At 40.1% G+C, this 23,817-nt stretch overlaps 1 protein-coding gene across 1 annotated transcript in view; it reads left to right on the plus strand.

The window, feature by feature from the left end:
* The first annotated feature begins 15,328 nt into the window (after positions 1–15,328).
* LOC141835029 (casein kinase 1-like) overlaps positions 15,329–23,817 on the plus strand; it is a 68,700-nt gene continuing 60,211 nt past the window's right edge. The window contains exons 1-5 of the mRNA XM_074722451.1: positions 15,329–15,844; positions 15,944–15,984; positions 16,434–16,503; positions 16,582–16,730; positions 16,860–16,955. Coding sequence (XP_074578552.1) covers positions 15,769–15,844; positions 15,944–15,984; positions 16,434–16,503; positions 16,582–16,730; positions 16,860–16,955 — 432 coding nt within the window. The 5' untranslated portion in view covers positions 15,329–15,768. The remainder of the gene's footprint in view (positions 15,845–15,943; positions 15,985–16,433; positions 16,504–16,581; positions 16,731–16,859; positions 16,956–23,817) is intronic.

Consider the following 23,817-nt stretch of genomic DNA (forward strand, 5'->3'; position numbering starts at 1 on the left):
TTTAAATTAATTTTCAAAAACTTAAATAATTAGTTTAATAATTTAATCCTAAATTAAATCCTAAATTAACAAATTAAATTAAAAACTAAAAAATCTTTAAAAATGATGTAATCAGCCGACTCGAGTCGACTCCAGCCAAACCTAAGTCGACTCAGGCCAGGTCAGAAACGGCGGTAAAACTTCTTGCAAAAACGTCATTTCATCTGACCCGAGTCAACTCCAACTCAAGGTTGAGTCGACTCGCACCGCCACTCGAGTCGACTCAGAACACTTGAGTTGACTCAAGCGGGTTTATAAAACAGCCGTGGTCCCCACAGCAGAAAATACCCAAAAAATTCCCTTTCTACCCGTTCTTCTCGATTTTACGCCGTCGGAAGGTATTACGACAAGTAGGAAACCTCCCAACCGTCAAAATGCCCAAGTAAAACACTAACCTTCCTCTTTTTTAGTTTAAGTAGTTTCATTTAAACAACGTCATTAAAAGTTGTTATAATTTGTATTTAGACGATTTAGACGAGGTAGAGAGGCTGCTCCTGTAGGACCCCCTCGAGCGATCCTAAATTTCCTTTCAAGGAACTACGTCTTAGATTTGAGGATACAACCTATCTTTCCATACTATGTAGATCCCTAGATCGAGGCTTTTTCTTTACGATCTTGTCTATTTTCTATGCAAATCATTAACCACTACCATTTAGATAGACTGGTTTTCTGTACCACCCCAGTGAACATAATCTTGTGTTCTGAATTTTTCAACAATCTTGACTTACTAGATGATTTCACCATTACCTCCCGTGTCGGACAAAGAAACATCACCGTCACCCCTGCCATGATCAATACTTTTGTTGGATTTCACTCTTCTCAGTCTATCTTTGTAGTATACCCTCATACCAGCCTGCTGTTTGACAACCCTCATGGTGACATCACTCTCGATGTCATGTACTCCTATTTCTTCCAAGAGGATCGAGCTCCTGGACTAGTCTCTTTCCATTCCAGTCGCCTCCGGATACAGGACTACGTCCTGTATAGAGTTATTGTAACTGCCTTTTGCCCCTCGCCACTAGAGATCTAACCAAGATGAGACCCTTCCATTCTTTTCTACTCTATGCACTCATCCATAGGTTAGATCTTGGCCTAGGACTTCTAATTTTCCACACCATAGTTTATGCTGCATCAATAGTGACTAGTAGGAGGGTTCACATGCCCTACTATCACATACTGACAGGCTTATTGAGTTCACTAGGGGAAATACCACTGTTAGTGATATTTTACCTCATGGTGACTTCGATAGCATAGGATCTAGACAGCTTACCCTAGGTGGTGTGGTAGTAGATGATGAGGGGAGACTATCATGGAGGCAGCCTCAGCAGCATCAAGATCATCCACCACAGCCCCAGCCAAAGCCAGTAGCAGAGGACGTAGATCTTGGAGCAGAGATAGAGGAGCTACTAGGCTTTCCAGATTTACCTGGTCCTCCTCCATCCATGACAACCGATTAGAGACTTGATAGGGTGGAGAAGACACTACAGACAGTGGCTGGGAGACTAACGGCTTGTTTGGGAGGAGGTGAGGGAAGGGGAAGGAAGGGTAAATAAGGGGAAGGGAATTTGTAATCTTGTTTGTAAAGAAGTGAGGGAAGGGGAGAGAAGGGGAAGGAAGGGTAAGCTTTCCCCTTGCATGCCCATAAATAGACATAATTCCTTACACTCCGATTTGGGGTGTAAGGAAGGGGAAGGAAATGTTAAAACATATTTATTCCAATTTTACCCTTATATTAAAATATTAATTATTAAAATAATTTATCTATTAGATTTTTGCATTTTTGCATCGTTGCTCCTCGTCACATAACGCAGTCGTCACAGGATCTCATCACTCGCACTCCTCGATGTCGACCTTCGTCGCAAATTTTTACATCAGTAAATTTTTATAAAAATATATATAAAAATGTTGATTTATCTTTTATCGTACCAAAGTGTACAAATTCTGTATTTCGTATATTTTTTATATATCTACTTATTATTTTTTAAATTTTTTATTTATTTAAGTTGTAAATATTAATTTTTGTTAATCTTATGAGCTATATATATTTTTTCACATATAAATTTATTTTAAAAAATAAAAATATTTTTATAATTTAATATATTTAGTTTATAATTTCGATTGACAAACTCATTGAACGAATAGTTATAAGGCATTAGATAAAATAAAATACCTAACGAACAATTATTTCTAAATTATTGTAGATCTATTTTAACAAATAAGGATATTTTTGTAATTTTATATATTTAACCTTCATTTCCTTCCCCTTCCTCCCAAACAAGGTAGCACATGTTACGTTAATGAACCTTCCCTTCCTCCCAAACAAGAAAAATATAAATATTTCTCTTCCCCTTCCTTTCCCTCCCTTCCCCTTTCTTCCCCTTCCGTTAATGAACCTTCCCTCACCCCATCCAAACAGAGTGTAAAGAGTGCTAGCATAGCTGAGATACTGCATATCCTGAGAGTTATACAGCAACCTCTACCACCACCACCACCTCCTCAATAGACTCATTTTCAGATACTCTTAGTTGACTTCTGGATATTTGACTTATGACTTATTTTGGATGGTTGACTTGGTTGACTTACTGACTTGCTTGGATAGTTGGTTGACTTTGACTTTGACTTGGGTTGATTGTATATTTTACTTACTGCACATTTACTTATTGCATATTTTCATTTATGTTTTACTTATGCCAGTTATCATTTCTGTATTTATCTGAGGTTAGGTTTATGTTTGGTAGAATAGTAAAATAAAGATTTTCAAAACTCATTCTCTTATCATTTTAAATCTATTATAAGTATTTTTCAAAAAGGCATTCAAAACTTTACTTAATAATTGTAAAAATTGAAAATTTTACTTTCTTTTAAATTTATTTTCAAATTTAAAAAGGAAAATTTTAGCCTTAGCCTAGATGCAATCTCCTAGAAAGCATGATCCTATAGATCTAGGTGGACATCTCACAAAGCACACTAGATACCTTGCTTGTGTTTGTAAAACATAAAACGGTGTGAGATGTATAAACTTCTAGTCTAAGTACCAAGATGCTTAAGTCAATGCATCGAACCTTACTTAGACTTTAAACACAAATTGATCAAGTTAAGTGTCCAGAAGAAAAAGTTTACTTTCTAACATTGAATAATATACTTACACTTGGCTAACTGGGTCAAATTCCTAGTTTCTAGTAGTTAGCTAAAACCTAAGTTGGACTCCCGCTCCAAGGATAATTCTTTTTGTCTACGTATTTTTTATTATTATTAAGCTTGGACTCAAATCCTTAGAAAATATTTTTGATTATGTCAAAGGGGGAGAGTTATTCAAGTTTTCAAGTTTTTCAAAAAGGAAAAAGGTAAAAAGATTTTCAAAAAGGGAGAGTTGATTTGAATTTTTTTAAAAGGGTAAAGTTGACTAATTCAGGGGGCGAAATGTGAAATTCAGGGGGAGATTGAAAATGATTGACTTTGAATTTTCTAAAAGGGGAGATGTAAAATTCAGGGGGAAAATTGAACGTCAAGCATTAATTTAGGGGGAGACTGAAATTAAGGGAACCACACAATTTATGTATGTTTATTTATGTTATGCACGGTCCTTAATTTTTGTTGCTTAACTTATTATTTTAAAGCTTAAATATGTTTTAACTTAACTTGAAATCTTAAGTTGCCATAATCAAAAAGGGGGAGATTGTTGGTGCAGGAGGCACCAGCAGATCGAACCTTGATTTTGATAATGGAATTAGGTTCAAGTTAAGTGTGTGTTGTTGATCTAAGTGTGTAGAGAGCACAGATTTGACCTAAGTCCTAGTGGAAGCTAGGTATTTGGAAAGCCCTGATCTAAAGAATCAGACAGAAGTCTTGGCATAGTCGAAGCACCAGGTGAAGTTTGGGCGGGTCAGGAGGACCATGTCGTAGTAGAAGTCTGGTTGGTCAGGAGGACCAAACTGCAGTAGAAGACTGGACTGATCAGGGAGGATCGAATCGCAGCAGAAGGCTGGGCTAGTCAGGGAGGACCAAGACGCAACACAAATCCTGGGGGCCGACGACAGAGCCGAGTAAAAATCCAACAAGTCAGGAGGACTTGGTTGGCAAAGGTAAATTCTCCTGAGAGGAGTGGGTAAGGACGCCCTTCCAAGAAGAACAGTAGGCATCGGTTTAACCCAGGGTCTCACTGGAGATCTGAAGTTAAGACCCAGAGGAGGTTCCAGGAACTAACTCAAAAAAGGATTACTTTGCATGTTATTTGACTAACGTTTGTGCAGGATTAGAAAATTGAAAAACGCAGACTCCGAGTAAAACTGGCTAAGTTTTGCTATTGGAGTCGACTCAAGCACAGTATCGAGTCGACTCAAGCTTAGTCAGCCAGCCTTCAGAAGTCAGCGCCTTCGGATTTCTGCCAAATAGATCTAAGTCGACTCAAGCTGACTCATTAGTCGACTCTGAGTCAAAACTGATCCGGAAGACTCCATATCGGACTGGAATCGACTCAGATGACTACCCGAATCGACTCAGATAGCGGATAATGAGCGGGAAGGAAAAGCTATCTGTAAGAGGACACGTCGAACTCGAGTCGACTCAAGATCTGAGCTGAGTCGACTCGAGTGCAATATAAAAGAAGTGCACAAGCAGCAAATTGAAAACAACAATTCTTTTCGACTTCTTCGTGCTACGCTCGTGACGACAACGCCCTATGCAATCCCGTTCATCCCAAGAGCTGTCGCTACGCCGAGTGCACCCGAATTTCAACATCCAACACGATCCGACTTCAAATTTGGTAACATGTACTTAATTGTATTCTTTTATTGTTACCGAGCTTTGTTGTGGTTTTTGTAAACATGAATTTGATGCCGTAAAGGGTAAATTAATTAGTGGATTGCCTACAATAAACGATCAAGGATCGTGGGCCTTGGAGTAGCAGCCTTGGGCTGTTAACCAAGTAAAAATAAAGTGTGCATACTTCTTCTTCTATTATTCTTTTCATCGCTTTCGTGTTTTACTTCCGCACTCGTAATCGAAAATCGATAAAAGTGCACGCTATTCACCCCCATTCTAGCGTGTTTTCTTCGATCCTACATGAACACCATCTATACCTACTTCTTTCATGATGAACGGGTTCCCACCATCACCAACTTTAGTGTGCTTCAACTTAGAGCCGCAGACTATGCTCTGCTTAAGGTCTTGATGTCCTGTATTTTACCTATTAATACTAGAGACCTAGCCATCATGCGTCTACTTCATTCATTCCTTCATTATGCTTTAAGACATAGGTTTGACTTGGACCTTACTTAGTCTATAGATCTTTCGGTCAATCATTTATCACTCCTCTATAGCTATGAGTCGTCAGATACACATGCCTTACTGCCACATCCTGACTTTCATCTTCTCATCCTTAGGAATTGGAGTTACTCAAGGTAACATCAAACCCCTATCCGAGTTTGACATCATAGAGGTTAGGCAGTTTAGCTTAGCCAAGATGAAAGTTGAGGATGATGCTCTAGTTTGGAAGCAAGAGGGCCACCAACATCCAAAGGAGGCCTATAAAAGGAGTCACAAGATAGACTTTTCTAAACCCGATCATCTCTCATTCTCGGAAAATAGGTACATATGTATAAAAACTGATTTGAAAGGTAAAGACTCCCAAATCGAATATCAAACATACAATGTATCAAGGAGTTACCACCACAACACGATGAGGTAGCCTCCATACTCTTCTCACCTTCATGCTCTCACATGAACACATGCAACCTCAAAAATACACCATCACAATTTGCACCACACCGTGCATATCACCCATGGCATCACATCACCATGACATACATACCATTCAATGGCAACACAAGACATACAATCAAGGTGACATGCAACCACATAAACCACTCAAAGCAACATGCAAGCACATACTAATTTAACATAAACCATAAAATCAGCACCAAAATTGCCACTGTGCAAGACCAGGAACGTCAGCAACCTCAGCCACAAAATCAACCTCACGCGTGCCAAGACCATCATCACCTAATGTGCATCCACCAGCAGCACCCAGGAACTCCCACCAGCTGTAGACCACCATGTAATGCAGCGTACTCTGAGGTTAACCGGCAGCCACCAGCAGCTTTCTATGCATACCGTCCACCAGTAGGAGCAGAATACCGTGTGAGTCCCAAATTGCTGCCATCCACGCCCATTTCTTGTTATATTTGGACCCCAACATTTCTTGCAGTCCGCCCAGCAACCTTTCATCCATGATCAGAGAGATCTACAAACCTGTTGACATGAATTTGCACCTTCCTAAATGATCCATCAATGTTAGATAACACCCCTTCGAACTTGCATTTGTTCCGGGCTGCCCATACATGGTATATAACACTTGAAATACTAAGGAATCTTGCTTTGACTTTGTTTTCAGCTCCTTTGTATCTCCTTTTTACTCCATGCAGCAGCTCCTCAATATTTTTGAACCGAAATTTGATGTCAAGCCATTGCTTTACCTTTCCCAAAGTGCACAAGCGAAGGAACATTTAAAGAAAAGACTATCCATTGTTTCCTCCTCTTAGCTACATACCGGGCATACCTTGTTTGGCTCATATGACATTCGATCCGCCGTGCGAAGCTTTCTTTGTGTTAGAAGCCACATGATGAACCGGTGCTTAGGCATAATCTCCGATCTCCAAAGTGTTGGCACCCATGGAGGTTTTTGATTGGTACCTTGAAAGAACTCATATGCTTTTGCTACCCCTTTCTTTTCCATGACAAACCAATCCATCATCTTCATGTTTGCTTCACCCACTCCACCTGAGTTTTGCTTGATTTTCTCCTTAATTTCCACCAACCTTTTGATCAAAGGGGAGTCCGTGGCCTTTGCTTCCCATGTCCAAAAATCAGCCCCCTTTACATAATGATGATGAACCCATTTTATCCATAGCGTATCCGCTCTTGATTGTATCTCCCATAAGACTTTGGTGAGCAATGCTTCATTCCACACAAGTAGGTTCCGAAGACCATAACCACCATTCTGCTTTGGCAAACAAATTGTGTCCCAAGCTATAGGAGGATACTTTGAGTCCCATACAAATAACCGACATATAGCTTTAATTTTGTCAATTACTCCTCCCGGCATTGATAGCATTGAAAGCCAATAACATTCCATTCCTTGAAGGACCGTTTTGACAAGCTCTAGCCTTCCCGCATAAGATAAAGATTGTTTTGGCCAGCAACTCATCCTCCTTGTGATCGCATCCAATAGAGGCCCATAATTTGCAACTCGTAGTTTTTCCGCCGCTAAAGAGATACCCAAGTATCTAAAGGGAAACACCCCCTCTTGAAAGCCCAAAATCCTCATCAATTCGCCTTTTGCATTTGCATCAACCCCCGCCATATAGAGCTGTGATTTTAGTGGATTTGCCCTCAAACCGGCCTCATTCCCAAACCTCTCCAAGCAATCTGCTAGTAGCCTTAAGGAAGATTCATCCGCTCTTGCAAACAACATTAGATCATCCGCATATATAAGATGTGTGATGCCCACCTCTTTACACCTTGGATGAAAATGGAATGAAGGCTTCACCGAAATGTCCTTGATCCTTCTTGATAGCACCTCTACACATAGACCAAAGAGAAGTGGAGAAAGTGGATCACCTTGTCTTAAACCCCTCCTACCACCAAAGAAACCATAAACACCTCCATTTAGGGATATAGAATATGTCGTTGTAGTCACACATTGCTTGATCCAATCACAATATTGTTGAGGAAAACCGAATCCCATAAGTGCCTCCATTAGAAAGTCCCAATTTAGCATATCAAAAGCCTTCTTCAAGTCCACCTTAGCCATACACCTCGGGGAAATCCTTTTGCGAGCATATCTCCTTAGAAGGTCTTGGGTAAGGAAGATGTTATCCCCAATGCTCCTCCCTTGGACAAAAGCCGCTTGAGCCGGATCAATCAAGAAACCCATCACCGTAGATAGCCGTCTTGCCAATATTTTAGCAATAACTTTGTAGAAGACATTGTAATATGAGATAGGCCGATAGTCCGATACACCCTCTGCATGATCACTTTTTGGCACAAGGTATATTAGAGAATGATTCCATTGTTTCAAGAGGTTACCTGTCCCAAAGAATTCTTGAATTGTAGCAACAAAATTCGCTCCCACAATATCCCAAGATGAAGTGAAAAACTTGGCGCCATAGCCATCGGACCTTGGGGCTTTTTCACTCCCAATATCGTGCAAAGCAATCTTGATCTCCTCCACCCCAACCGGATGTATAAGGTTGTTCCTTTGGGCGTTATTGAGTTTCCTTCCCGAGAGGGCAGCACCATCTAGAGGAGAGCATGCTTCCGGTTGGCCAAGAATACCATGGAAGTGTTCTAAAAATTCCTCCGCAACTTCTTTGATGCTTGTTGTTCTTTCTCCATTTCTCTTTGTAAGCATAATGATCGCATTCCTTTTGTTGTTCCTCTTGACTACATCATGGAAAAACTTTGTACATCTATCCGAACTCCTCAAATATGTGTTCTTCGCCCGTTGTTGATAAAACATCTTTTCCGCCTCCGAGAATAGGATTGCACGCTTCTTTACCTCTCCATAATTTGCGGGTGTGGTGTCACCCGATAATATATTCCTTTGCACCTCTTCTAACTCCATATTTGCCCTCTTTGCTTTCTCCGAGATATGACCAAACTCCTTCTTGTTCAACTCCCTCAAACTAGCCTTCAATCTAAACAATTTGGTCTTTAGCCGATATTGTGCATTGCCTTGGACCGGTGCCTCCCATGATTGTTCCACCACCCTCTTATAATCTTGATGTAAAGTCCACATATTTAAGAACTTAAATGGCCTTGTTGCTGCCCTCTCCTTTGCTAGAATGTGAACCATGGCACAAGAGTGGTCCGATAAGCATCCCGGGGTCAAAAATTTGCATAAGCATCAAACTCCTCCAAGAGCCACGCCGAGTTCACCATTACTCTATCTAATTTGCAAGCCACCTCACCTTTAGACCAAGTGAATTGACAACCAATAGATCTTAAGTCCACCATTCCACATGCATGAGTGAAACTTTGGAGGTCCCTCATCTCATAATTTATAGCCGGATTGCCTCCTTGCCTCTCATGAATAGCCAATATTGAATTGAAGTCCCCCATAATCATCCAAGGTCCGGGAATGCCTTCACCAAGATCCGTGAGATTCTCCCATAGTGGCCTTCTACTAGTCACCGAGTGAAGTCCATATATAAAAGTAGCATAGAAACCCCGGCTAGAAATTCGACATCTAACATATGTATGAATGAATTGCTCTGATGTATTAATCACCTCCACATCAGCCCGCTGTGCATCCCACATAAGTAAAATGTGACCATGGTTAGAAATACCAAAATTATGCACATACTCAATACTTAGAAACCTTCTTTGCATGATTGGCATAATAGATTGTTCATTGAGCTTAGTCTCCAATAATGCTAATACTTGAATCTCCTTGCTTCTCAAGAGGTGTTGGACACCCCCATGCTTTAGGGACTTGTGAAAGCCCCTAATGTTCCATGCGGCCACCTTCATTGAACACCCCTTCGGGCTGCTCGCACCCGTAGTCTACGCCCACTTGTTGGCACCGGTGTGAAGTTTCCCACCTCCTCGCTTGCATTTGTTGGAGTAACTGATGGTAATGATGAAGAGGATGCCCCTGAGGTTGTGTGGGATGCCTCATTTGCCGTTGAATTCAAGGGAAAAGAAGAGGAGGTGCTGCACAAATCTGAAATTGCATGCTGATTTCCTGTCTGGGCCGGCTGCACTTCACTTTCTGCTTGCAGATTTTCCCCATTCAGCTGCTCTTCCTGTGGGTGTTGATGTTGCTGTGCTTGATCATGTTCTTACCCCTAATTTCTTCCTACCATTGGAGTTTCAATTGCTACTGGAATGGGGTGGTCAACCGGCACAATGTCAAGAGAATTCTGCTCATCCAGAATTTCTGCACTTGGTCCTTGTGATCTCGGTCGCCATTCTTGCCTTGTACGCCGTCTATACCTTGTTCTTGTCTTTCCTCGACCCCTAACTGATTGTGATCTTGGTCTCATGTTCACATTTGGGTTTGGATCAGATTGTACATTGGGCATGTTCCAATTTTGTTGTGGCCTAGTTGGTGCGTTGCCCCCACGACACGCCTCCGAATTGTGCCCCACTTTCTTACATTGTTGATAAAAGTCCGGAACCGTTTCATAGAAGATCTTCAAGTCTACTTCAACACTAGTAGGGAGAGTAATGGGAACCTCATGAATACGATTACCAGATGCCGGGATCTCTACCATAAGCCGCCACTACAAGAATTCAGGTATTTAGCGACGAAATATTTTCGTCGCTAACCTAATAATTTCGTCGCTAACATATCTTAGCGACGATAATATATCGTCGCTATTTTTGTCGCTATAAGCTTGTCGCAAATTAACATTAGCGACGAAATTTTGACAATTCGTCGCTAACATTAGCGACGAAATAATAATCGTCGCTAACCCTCAAAAATTCGTCGCTAACATTAGCGACGAATTGTCGAAATTTTGTCACTAATGTTAGCACGCGCATATTCCAAGCGCTCTCTTGTTCTTGTCAACTTATCAGTGTAGAGTGGCTTCCCTACTTCGAATCCAATCATGCTAAGAACCTTTTGGGTCCAACAATCCGGTGGGAGCCTATGTATTTGTATCCAAGCGGGAACAAAACGGCCATCCTTGTCAAAGAGGAAGTACTTGGGCATAATCTTTAAAAACATTGGAATACCAAATACAAAGTAAGGTTCCCCTTGTAGAACTTTCTCTCGATCCTCCTCCTTATCAAATATGTAGACTACCCATCCACTCTTGTGCATGAAAAACTTATAAGGAATCCTCCATTGATTGCCAATAATTTGAACCCCATCCTTGCCGGGATGCCTTCCCATGAAGCAGCCCACAAGACAATACCCCATTGCATCCTCCACCGTGTCAATGTCCTCATAGTCAAAGGCTAATCTTCCTCCTTTCGCTTCGTACTGATCAAGGTTCATTGCTTTCTTCATTTTGCGGTTGTCTTTGAAGAGGCTTGCCCAAGTCTTTTTCTGTGGTGGCTGCTCAGTCCTCTCCACATTCACAGGATCCTCATTCCTTTGGTCCGGCACGGTGCTAGGCGCCGGAGCTTGCTGCTCTTGCACCTCCGGCAAGGTCCCCTCCTCCCTCACCGGTGGAGGAGGTGGATGAGAGGCACCTTGGGCGTGAGGTTACTGTGGAGAAGTCCCTGCCCTTTGTGACCTGGCCACCTCATCAGTTTCACTAACCACATCATCAAACGGTTCCATGTCATCAAAGGCCGGTTGTTCCACATCATCAAGTCCCTTTGCCATGTGTATTGCCTCATTTACCACCCTATCATGATTTGCCACCTTGCTATTTGACTTTTGACCTGAATGCCTCTTGCCCTTCCCCATTCCTTTAGGCTGCGTTTGGAAATGAGGGACGCGAGAGACAGTGACAGAAATACAAAAATACAGAAGACAGTAGAGACAGTGACAGAATATAAATTGTATCTGTCTCATGTTTGGTAATACAAAATACAAAAATAGAATTTCTAATTTAAATGACTAAATTACCCCTCCTAACCCTATACCCCTTCTCTCCTTCGTCTATTCGTCCGCACCGAAGCACCGCGTCGCCTTCCGGAGCCCTACGCACCGCGTCGCCTTCCGGAGCCGATCGCCTCCTTCCGGAAGGCTTTCTCCAGGCTCCAACGCCGCCGAATGCTGCTGCGCTTTCCCCGCCTCCCTTCCGCTCACCGCATCCTTCGAAGAGAAGAAGCTTTCTCCAGGCTCATTCTTCGGAGCCTATCGCTCGCTACTACAAGAGAAGAAGCTTTCTCCAAGCTTTCTCCCGGCTTTCTCCAGGTTCAGACTTATGCTTTCTAACTTATGCTTTCTCCAAGCCTATCGCTCGCTGCGTGAGGAATGAAGATGCAGGCTAGGGTTTTGTGGGTAATTTGTGGGTAAAATGGGAAAATGCTTCTTCTGTCTCCGTGGAATTCACGCTGTCTCCCATTTTCGGATGGACAAAATAATCGGCGCAGTGGCGACAGAGACAGAGACACTAATTAGATTTTTGTATCTGTCTCCTAAAAACAAACGGGGACAGAGACAAAAAAATATAAACTGTCTCTGTATTTTTGTCCTGTCCCCGTTTCCAAACGCAGCCTTAGCCATGCAAGGCATGCAAGAAGGGGAAACCAGCTGTAACGTTGGAAGTGCTTCACCTCCCTCTTTGGCCAATGAAAACTCTTGGCATTTATTGTCTTTGACCAAACTCCAAGTGAGTGGGCAGCCTCCACACCTCCCCAAACACTTGGCAGCACAAGAGTGGAGGGGAGGGGCGGCCTTGACCGGAGAAGGTGATCGGAGAAGGTGATCGGAGCCGGCGCAGTTCGCCGGAAAGTTCGCCGGAGATGGAAAAACTGCCCTATAACACTAGATTGCGGGAAAACCAACTATAAGGGCACTTACCTTGCTGTTTTAGCCTCAAAACGTCCACAAGAAAGCCCTCCACAGCTCATGGAAGACACCCACAGCAAGAATGAGCCCTCGTCCTACCGGTGAGGAGGGAGGAGACCACCAGGGGCGGATTCAGGATTTCATATTTGGGGGGGGGGGTCATATAATGAAAACAATATACTCATTTGAACAAAAGAATTGTCCAAAGATACATATCAAGGACCTAAGTACAAACTTACATATTCGGCTGAAACTCACCCGATTACTTCTTCTCTTCGACTCTTCCGGTCTGCCCTTCACGCCACTGCCGCCGTCGATTGACCCTGTTACCGGCACTGCCCAATCCACCTTTCACTCATCGGCGTCCTCAGCCACCTTGCAGATCGCCGGCAATCCAAGCTGAAGTTGTTGCCGCTGCGCCCGACGAAGACACGAAGAAGACGGAGGCGCGATCGGGACCCAACGAAGGCAGACTCGCGATTTCTAGGTTTCCTTATCGATTTATCGGGTTGGTTTAGGATCCAATAGATCAACAACCCATTAACCCTAAAACCTATTAACCAGTAACCCTAAGGGTTTAATCTAAACACATTAAAGGTTCAACTTGGGCTGGGGGGGCCATGGCCCTCCCGGGCCCCTTAATACATCCACCCCTGGAGACCACCACCGGCCATGTTGGAGGGCTGTCCACGCAAAGAAAACCACCGGAGCACCAAGAATCCTAGAGAGAAGTTGAAGCTTCTCTCACTAACCCTCACCACAAAGAGAGTATAACATAATCAAATTCATCGTAATAATAATAATAATTAGTTGGATGCTACAATGTATAACAACCATGAATTGGTTGTTACAATTTTTTTTTGAAGAATTTTTTCAAGTTAAAGAGATTTTAATAAAGTTTGAATAATTTTGGCCAAATTAATAAAGATTTTTTTTATATATAAAAGTGTTTTATGTATATATTTATTTACGAACACTACAAAAATACAGCTATTTTGTGACGATGATTTGTGACAAAAATTTTTCGTCGCTAATTGACGACAAATATTACAACAAATACAATCTTCGTCGCTAATTTGCAACGAAAATTACGACAAAAAAAGTTTAGTCGAAAAAAGTGGATTCGTCGCCAAATTTGGCGACGAATTCAGATAATTTGTCGCCAAATGGCGACGAATCCACTTTTTTCGTTGCCAAATTTGGCGACGAATTCCTGTTTCGTTGCCAAATTTGGCAACGAATTCACTGTTTTCGTCGCCAAATTGCGACGAATCCTCTAAATTCGTCGCCAAATTGGGGACGAATTTAGAGAATTCGTCGCGAATATGGCGTTTTTTGGTTGCAGTTTTTGGTTCGGGGTCGCGAATTTTAGCGATAAATAAGTTTTACGTCGCAAATTTGGCGACGAAAGATAATTTTCGTTGCTATTTTTTGGAACGAAAATATAATTTCGTCGCAAAATTTTACGACGAATTTTGCAACGAATTTAAAATTCGTCGCCAAATTAGCAACGAATTTGAATTTTTTCGTCGCCAGGCCTTGCGACACGCTGTTCGGAACGGAAAAATTTTTGTCGTCATTTTCGTCGCAAATATAGTTTGCGACGAAAATTTTTTATTTTTTCGTCGCAAATACTCTGTTTTTTTGTAGTGGAAGTTAAATTAATTTTTTTTTCATTTTTGCAATTACCTATTATAGTAGCTACACGTATATTGAAGCTGCTACAGTACCATTGGAAAAAAGGATATCTTCACTTAAAAAAATATGATGGGGTGTTTTTTTTATGATTCTTACAATTAAGGGTACTTTTTTGATTTTTGCTCAAATAGTTATTAAAATAATTTGTAAAAATAATTTTAAAAACAAAATAGTTTTTGGAAATAATTTTAAAAATAAATTTAAAAAATTGTTTTGTAAAACAAATTTGGAAATAATCATAAAACTATTTTTTAAAAACAGCTTTTAAACTAATTTTAAATAATATTGTTAAAGTGAATTTTAAATTCTAACTCCTCTTTTAAATATTAGTTATGAGTTTTCTTATTTTTAAAAAATCTTCTTAATTTTAAATACTCTCCTCTTTTCAAAAATAATTTATTCTTTTTATTTTTTTATTTTTTATTTTTTCAAACTTTAAATACTTTAAAAAAAATAATTTAGATAAAAAATATTTGCAACAATTATGTACTAAAACATAAAACTATTACATATTATCATAATTTTGAACAAATCTAATAATTTTGAACAAAATTGATACAATAATATCGAGTAAATTTGATTAAGCTAAAACGATTTTAATTAAATTGGAACAATTTTAATCGAGTTAAACAATTATTTTAATATAATAATGTTAATTAAATTAGAGTAATTTTATTTTATGTTATCTGTTTTAATTAAATTATTGTAATAATAATAGAATAAGGATATTTTTTATATAAAGTATAATTTTAATATTTAAAAAAATTAAGATATCTTTTTAATTAAAAAATAAAAGATATCTTCTTATCCTTTAACCCTTTAACTATCTCCACGTCATGCCCAATGGGACACACCGTATTGGTACTCTCCACCAACGTCTTTTGAACCAGAAATGAATTAAAGGTTCAATTAATTAATTAACAATGTAACAACAGCAATATTTTTAATGAACTACTCAGCTCTGTCGCCAGCTTTTTCGAGATCGCTTGCATTACTAGCTGCGTCGCCTTTTTTCCGCTTGTGCGCTCCGTTGGGGGAAGAGATTGTGAGGGGGAAGAGATCGTGGGAGGGAGGGGCTACTTCAGCTATGGATCGCCTACTTGATGTCGTTTTCTGGAATCTCCAGGCTCTGATCTGATCTTAGGCATAGTGACGATCAATCTTTGATGGCGGTTCAGATGCTTTAGGGCTTGTATATGGCAGTTGATGGTCCGGTGTTTTGGTTCTTCAATCTGAACTGTCGGCGCAGGAAATGGTTGGTATTCAGTGGAGTAGAGTGTTGTATGTTTTGATTTCGGACACCGCATCGATGCTTGTGGTGGCTGTTGGATAACTAGGCTAATTTCCTGTAATTTGCATCTTTTGACTCCAACATTAGCGACTTGTACAGTGGTGCGCTTCAGCTATTTGCCTCTGGAAGAGAGGTTTGGTACTGATGATTCGAGGCAGATTTGTGGGGTAAAAAAGAGGGGGTTCTTTAAAAAAATTGGTTAGAGATCTGATGATTTTGTGGTCGAGCTGATAGTTCTGCTGGTAATTGAATTGGATCTTAAATTATGGAACACATAATCGGGGGAAAATTTAAGCTTGGAAACAAAATTGGAGCTGGCTCTTTTGGCGAACTCTATCTCGGTATGGTATTCTCATATACTTGAGCTCATTTTGCAACTTTTTGCCTTGTCTTCTGCCATAGTTTTGGTGTTATCTTTTTGCGCTTGTTGATTGTCTCAGGAGTTAACGTACAAAGTGGAGAGGAAGTGGCAGTTAAACTGGTACGTGCTATTGATTCTCGTTTGTGTAGTTTGCTATAGAACAAAAACCAACTGACTATTGCATTGCTCGGTAGTATGATACGGGTGGATGCCTTGTAAATAGTCCATATATATGATTATCAACCTTATACACAGTAACTTATGCTTGTCTTTTCTTATACTCAATGAAGTTGGCACATTGATTTGCTTTCCTAAAATCTAGTGAGTGATATTTACACACATCAAACAAATTGGCATACGGGCAATGTTATTTTTGGACCATGATTTGTGCATCTAGGTCTTTGGTCTTTAAAGTTTCTAACTTGAACTACCAATCTATTTGTTCTCTAGAATTACATTTAAAGTTTCAAGCTTTATTTCATTTTTCGGATCCTTATTTGTTGGTCTTCGTCCTGGTTAGTATAAATTTGATGTTGGCATTTACTAATTAGTCAGTCACTCTGTTATAGGAACTTGTGAAGGTCAAACATCCTCAACTTCATTATGAATCAAAGCTGTATATGCGTCTTCAAGGAGGAAGTAAGTTTATTTATGATTAAATTAATTTGGCTCCCTTGGTTAATGGACGTAATAATTTAATTTTTTGTTATAATGAAGCTGGAATTCCACATCTTAAATGGTTTGGTGTGGAAGGAGAATATAATGTCATGGTCATTGAACTTCTTGGGCCTAGCCTTGAAGATTTGTTCAACTACTGTAATAGGAAGTTTTCACTGAAAACAGTGCTAATGCTTGCTGATCAATTAGTAAGTGGACCATTATTTGCCCCTTAAATTTCCATTCTTACAGTTTTTTAGCTGATCTTATTAGTTTAGAAAACCAGCTTGATGTAGTATAGTAGAACTTGTATAATACTGGTTCCTTCTACTACCAAGATTAACAGGGTGGAGTATATGCACTTGAAGGGTTTTCTTCACCGTGATATAAAGCCAGATAACTTTCTTATGGGCCTTGGTCGTAAAGCAAACCAGGTACATGAATATTGGTTCTTCCAATTTTCTTATTCACTTCTGTGGTTCAAATTGATGTTGGTATTTTTGTGGAAGTAAGAAAAACATCATAATTCATTTGACTGTGTTATGCTAGGATTTATTGGTAGGTTCTGAATTGTTCTGCAATAGAAATGCTCCTTGTATTTTCTATAAGCAAAGTTGTAGTCTCTCATTGGTATTTTAAGATTTAAGGTTTCAAAATTGAGTAATATAAATATATGTAATTGTTCCTTTACAATATAATGTAGTACAATATTTTCCTTACTCCGAATTCTACACAACATTAGAGCTTCTTTTTAGAGTTAAGTTTTCCAAAAGAGGAATTTGCCTTAGGCTAGAGATTGCCAACCTTCACTTTATCTATTAGCTCTCTCTCTTTGCTTTGTGATTTTCTAGCTATTGACCCAATCCACCAATGAAAATCTTTTGCCTGAGCCATCATCTCTCTGTTGGCACCTCCCCCAATATAGGAGCTTGGATATAATTTACCATCATTTTTCTATGCTTCTTTTTGCTATCTTAAAGGATCTAGCTATGCTGTCTATTTCTAAAAATTTCATGTTTGTATTTTGCTACGTTTAACAAAAGTTTGAGCTATGCTTTCCATCTTTTGTGAAGATTTGAGCATAAAAAATTTCTATTCTCATTTTGCTAAATCTAGCAAAGTGCCAATTTATGCCATTTGTCTTTCCTTGAGGATCCTTGCATTTTTTCCCCTCATTCTTTTGTGTGTTATATGCACCACAATATAAAGAAGTCTATTGGTCTGTGATTGGTTTTGAGATGTCTTCATTCTCATTTTATTTCATGCTTTCTTTATCCTTTTTCCTATCATTTTGTTGTTTGGCTCAAAATCAAAGGGATCATTAGTTGTGTGGTCCATCTCTAATTTTTTATTATCAATGTGACATTTAATATAACAATGCACATCTTTTTATATATAGTATGTATTTATCATACTAGTATTATGTGTTAGTGCGGTGGAAACTTTGGATTGGTAGAGGGGGAGGCGCAGATAAATATTCTCTTTTTTATGCTAATTACTTAGCAAGGATACACACTAGATAATAAAGCAAACAATACATAAACAATAAAGAGCATACCTAGTAGACACTAGGGCTTACTTGGTTCATAATCCCCCAGAATTGCTACGTTCAAGCTGTAGGATCGTGTACGCGCTAGAAGGGGGGGGGTGAATAGCGCGTGTCGCTTTTTCGAAATCTTTCGTTAACTATCAAAAACTAAGCAGCGGATCAAAATAAAATGCAGGGGACACACGGGATTTACTTGGTTCCTAACCCCCCAGGGTTAGTACGTCCAAGGCCTAATTCGGGAGGCGCCTATCCACTAGTGGTCTCCTTTCTAAACCTTGTTCGGAGGCGGAGAAACCCGTCTTACAGTCCAATAAACAATCAAATAAATTAATAGCAAAAAATAAGAACGATAATTTAAAAGCAAACTCTTGTTGCCGATCTGGAAGTCCTGAGCGCCGCACACCCCTTCTGGATCTTCCCCGGTTGCAAGAACTTGGCCTCGTTCGCGTTCCAAAGCACTACTAGTTGAGCAAGGAGGTTAATGACTTCAATGACTTTGTTTCTGCACGTTCACCTTCTTTTATACTGCTCCTGAGTCGACTCCAGGCTGATCTGAGTCGACTCCAGCCGACATGGCAGAAAGAACTTCATCCCGCTCGTCTATCCACATGCCAGTCGACTGGCCCTTCAGTCGAATGGCCCTTCAGTCGAATGGCCCTTCAGTCGACTGGGTTCCAGTTCCAGTCCCAGTCGACTGGATCCTCTGGACTGGTTGGTTTGACTTTGCTTTGTTTGCTTCATTTATGTTTTCTCCATCTTGCTTCCATCTCCTAGTTCCTGCAAGACAAACATGCAAATATACAAACAATCCTAAGCCTTACATAGTGGGTCTAACTTCAGATTTCTACCGAAATCCTAGGTTAGTCTGACGCCTCCTGTTCCACTCCGGGAACGCGCCCTTACCCACTCCATTCAGGAGAATTTATGCCAACCAAGTCCTCCAGACTTGTTGGACTTTTGCTCGGCTCTGTCCTCAGCCCCTAGGATTTGTTCTGCGGTTCGGTTCTCTCTAACCAACCCAGACTTCTGCTGCGACTCGGTCACCCAGACCAGCCCAGACTTCTGCTGCGACTCGGTCACCTAGACCAGCCCAGACTTCTGCTGCGACTCGGTCACCTAGACCAGCCCAGACTTCACCTAGTGCTTCGACTATGCCAAGACTTCCGCCTGATCCTCCAAACCAGGACTTTCAAATAAATTTTACTAGAACCTTTTGTCGACCTCGCTACCTTCCGCTGTATTCCTGTCTTCTTCCTGAACGTTGGGTGGACAACGATCCTCCAGGAACTAAGGAACTGCAACACCTAGATGATGAAGAACTGGATCTCCTTCTCTCCTTCTCGTTGCAACTTCGCCTTGTCTTGTCTTCTTGCTAGGATCCGGCCACCACCTTGGACAAGGAGGTTCGGCCACCTCAAAGGAAGAAAGGGAAGGGGCGGTGGAAGAAGAAAACAAAAGAGAAAAGGAAGAAGAAGGATGTGGGCGGCGGCTAGGGTTAAGGGAGAGGGGCGCCGACCACCTCTCCTTCTTGTTCATGTGTTCCTTGCCGCCCCCTTCATTGCCTTCTTTTATAGCCTCATGCCCAAGACCAAGCACCCCTTTCTTAACCATTAAGAAATAATTTTAATTTGAATTAATTCCATGAATTATTTCCAAATTAAAAACTTCTTAAATCTAGGCCCTTAGATTAGCTTGCTTGGTTTCTAGCCATTAGATCTTTATGGAAATAACAAAAATAATTATTTCCAACCTTATCCATGATTAATTATAAAGTGGCCGGCCATATATTGATCCATTATTTCCATGAACCGGTTCTTAATTCCAAAGAGAATTAAAACCGAACCGGATAGATCTCGTCCATCGGAGACGACTTAATCTCATCCAACGGTTCTAATCTATTCTCTTTTATTCCTCTTTATTTATTTTGATCCAATGGATGCAACTTGATCTAATCCCACGGATACAAGTTGATCTCATCCATTAACTCATCCTACGGTTGAGAACCAATCTCATCCAACGGTCGAGATTCAATCTCATCCGACGGCTGAGAACTAATCTCATCCGATTGATTGTTGGGTTTTTCGTGCCGCAAAACCGCTTTTTGCGTGCGGAAACCACGAAACCCTCCGAACGGATCCGTGCGAAAATTACAAAAATAACTTGTACATGTTCAAAATACCTAGATCTACACTAGATCTACGAGATAAAAATTTACCCTCGATGCGTGCCCTTCGCGTATCCCGCTCTTCCGAAATGATGCCGGATCTCGAGAGCGTCAAGTGCCGCTCCTCTACACGTATCCACTCGGACAATAGGTGGAGAACCAAAACCAAAGGTGTGCTAGCACCAAGAGAGGTTTTGGCTAAGGAGAGGAGAGGAAGAGGGAGAAGAAGAACCAAGAAGAAGGAGAGAGAAAAATTCTCAACGTGAATGAGAAAAAGTGAAAAGAAAAACACATTTTTCCCTCTTCTTATCATTCCACTCATGCCATTAATCCTAATTAATCCCATTAATGCTTTAAACCCCATGAGTTACAAACTCATTTGTAACCTCCCATGAGGTGGCAACCAAGGTGATGTGGACCATTCTATTGGCCATCACTTATGCCACCTCAACATAAAGTCAAATGGTCAAGTCAATACTTGACCATGAGGTGGCATGAGTCAAGTCAACATCTATGATGACATGGCATAAAGTCAAGTCAACATGGATGATGACATGGCACAAAGTCAAGTCAAACTTGACCCCCAAAATTTCTCCTTCTCAAGTCAAGTCAAACTTGACTTCTAATCTCCCAAAGTTGATCAAATCAACTCCACTAGTCTAGTTTGGATTACACCTAACCCAACTTGATTCATCACATGAATCTCATCCTCTTGGTTCATCACATGAACCTAATTTCCACCTAATTGCCCTTTGAGTGTGACCCTATAGGTTCTTGTAACGTTGGCAATGCCCTAAACTCATTTAGGTGCATAAGTAGTGAGCGGTATCTAGCAACACATCACTACTACCCAAGTTACAAGAATGTTGAGATCCAACATCACCTTGTGACTACTAATTGTGACTCTCACAATATGTGACCATGTCCTTCTATCCTTGATATCTAGATTGATTAATCCGAGGCATAGACCGTGTCATCCTCTAATCAATCTATGTCTTGAACACCAAGTAGACTCACTCTAATCAAACGAGCTCAACATCTCATGTTGACTCATTTGGGCATGGCCATGCACTCTAGTGGTCTAACTCTATCAAGAGCTAAGATATCGCTCCCGTCATATAGGAGGGATAGATCCCATCTACATCACTCACATCCCACTACATAATTCGTTATACACCCAGTAATCGCCTTTATAGTCCACCCAGTTACGGGTGACGTTTGACGAAACCAAAGCATATAACTCCTTATGTTGGGAACCATGGTGACTTCAGGTCCAAGGACTAATAGTCATACTAATAGCCACATGAGAAAGTATATGACACTCATATAACGATCCATGATACTTTCTCATGGTGGGTCATTCGATATACATTCTCCAATGCATACCCATGTGTCAACTTGATATCTCATATCCATGACTTGTGAGATCAAGTCATCATGTTGACCTACATGCTAGTCTCTATGCATTAACATTGTCCTTGAATGTTAATACTTGACTAGGAATAGTTTAGTGTAGTGTTCTCTATATCATCTCACTATCGATTCAACCAATCGATTGACATAGATATGAACCTACTACACAAGGACGCTATTATACTTAGTTTATTTGGCACTAATACAAGTAAGTATAATAACCACAAAATAATGCCTTTATTACTGGGACACGGATTCCTTCTGTAATTAATGGCACACCGTATAGATAATAACATCACCCAACCTACCGGGAATAATTGATCTGACGCAAAGATCTCACCCTTTGGTAAATCAAAGCAATAATTACTACCTATAGATGCCCATTTATTACATCGGGATTAAGAGTGCATAATCTATAATAACAGAGGTCTTGTTCAATTTGTGAGTCAGAGTAAATTGAACAACCTCAATGGTCCTACTCAATACACACAAAGTGTACTAGTGTAATTCTACAGTCAAGACAGACAGTAACCGAATTACACTACAACCGTTCCCGATGGGTTGTCCAACGCCATCTTGGTTGTGAGCCTTAGTTTATAATTCACAGGGGACTGATAATCATGGTCTTCTGTGTCTCACAGACACCAAGTTATCTACAGTGTGAACTAAGAGGACTTTATTGCAAAATTACCTATTATACAAAAGACCTAGTCTTTTCAGTATACTTCCTAACAGTTTTCTTCCGATGGCAAGAAAACTAGAACCTTCTCTTCCTTTTCTTCTTCTTCCCTTTCTTCTCTTCTTTCTTCTTCCTCTCTTACCGCCGGCCCTTTGCAAAAGATGAGGAGATGCACCGGCCCTAGCAAGGTTGATGGAGGAGGAACCGAAATCAAAGAGGGAGGGAAGTTGAAGAAGATCCGAACCAAGAAAGGAAGGAGGAGGTGTAGGTGGCGGCGGCAAGAGAGAGGGATGGTGTTGTCGCCGGCCCTAAGGGGAGAAACCAAGAAAGAATTGTTGTATTTCGCCTCCTCTAAACCCCTCTTTATATAGCCAAGCAATCATGGAAATTTAAGAAAAATTCTAATAAATTTTCTTATCCAGATTCAGTTAGAAAAGTTCTAATAGAATCTTTAAGAAGAATTTATTAGAAACAATCTAATAAACTTATCTTATTTAGATTTATTTAGAAATAAATCTTTTATAAGATTTTATTAGAAAGAATCAAACAACCTTATCTTATCTAGATTTATTTAGAAATAAATCTTTTTATAAATTTTATTAGAACAAATCTAATAAAATTTAATAGATGCAATTTTGTTCTTATCTTTAACAAAATCTTTTTAATTATATCTCGCTAATATTTAACGAGATTCCATAATTAATATTTTGTTAATTTAATAAAATTAATTCATAAAATTTTATAATAAAATTTTGTACGAGAAGAGACGAAATTTCTTAGCGGAAATTCTTATAAAAAATTTCTTTCTTATCCGAATTTTTCCTGAAAAAATTCTAAATAAAATTCCAGAAATTTTCTTTTATAAATAGAATTTCCTATCCGAAATTTCTCACAGAATTCTTTTCAGAATTCTTTCTTCATCCGGAGGTCTTCCAAGGTCTTCTGAGGTCTTCAAGAATTCTTCCGAAGGTCTCCAAGAGGTCTTCAAGAATTCTGGCTTAAGCTCCCCATGTTCCTCCTGAACACACAGCTTAAGTCCATCAATAATAACTTATTCCACTAAAGAGTTATTATTGCACTACCGCACCAATCCCATATTATATTATGGGCTCCTTCTCTCTATAAGTACATGAATCTCCCTGTGTTTAAGATATCATATGTCCGTCAATTAAATGAGTTGCTGGCAACTAATCCGACTTGTTAATCCAAGAGTAGTACGACTCAACCTTGTACTAATGCGGAACTAAGTCCACCTGCAGGGTTTACATGATAATCCTTTATGAGCTCCTCAAGGGGACATCATCAACCTAGATTATGGATACAGTTTTCTTCTATAATCAACAACACACCATGCACATAATACTACTTAGGCGCTTGGCTCGGGCCTTTTAATCTATCACTCTAAATCTCACCTTTTGATAAATCAAAGAAGTACATACTAAGTACATGTGTTTGTTATGTTTAGCGTTCTGGATCTCCGTCCTGCGTTTC

This window comes from Curcuma longa, chromosome 9, assembly GCF_044706935.1.
Source record: "Curcuma longa cultivar G26 ecotype Majalengka, Jawa Barat chromosome 9, ITB_CL_G26_1.1, whole genome shotgun sequence".
Lineage (NCBI taxonomy): Eukaryota > Viridiplantae > Streptophyta > Magnoliopsida > Zingiberales > Zingiberaceae > Curcuma > Curcuma longa.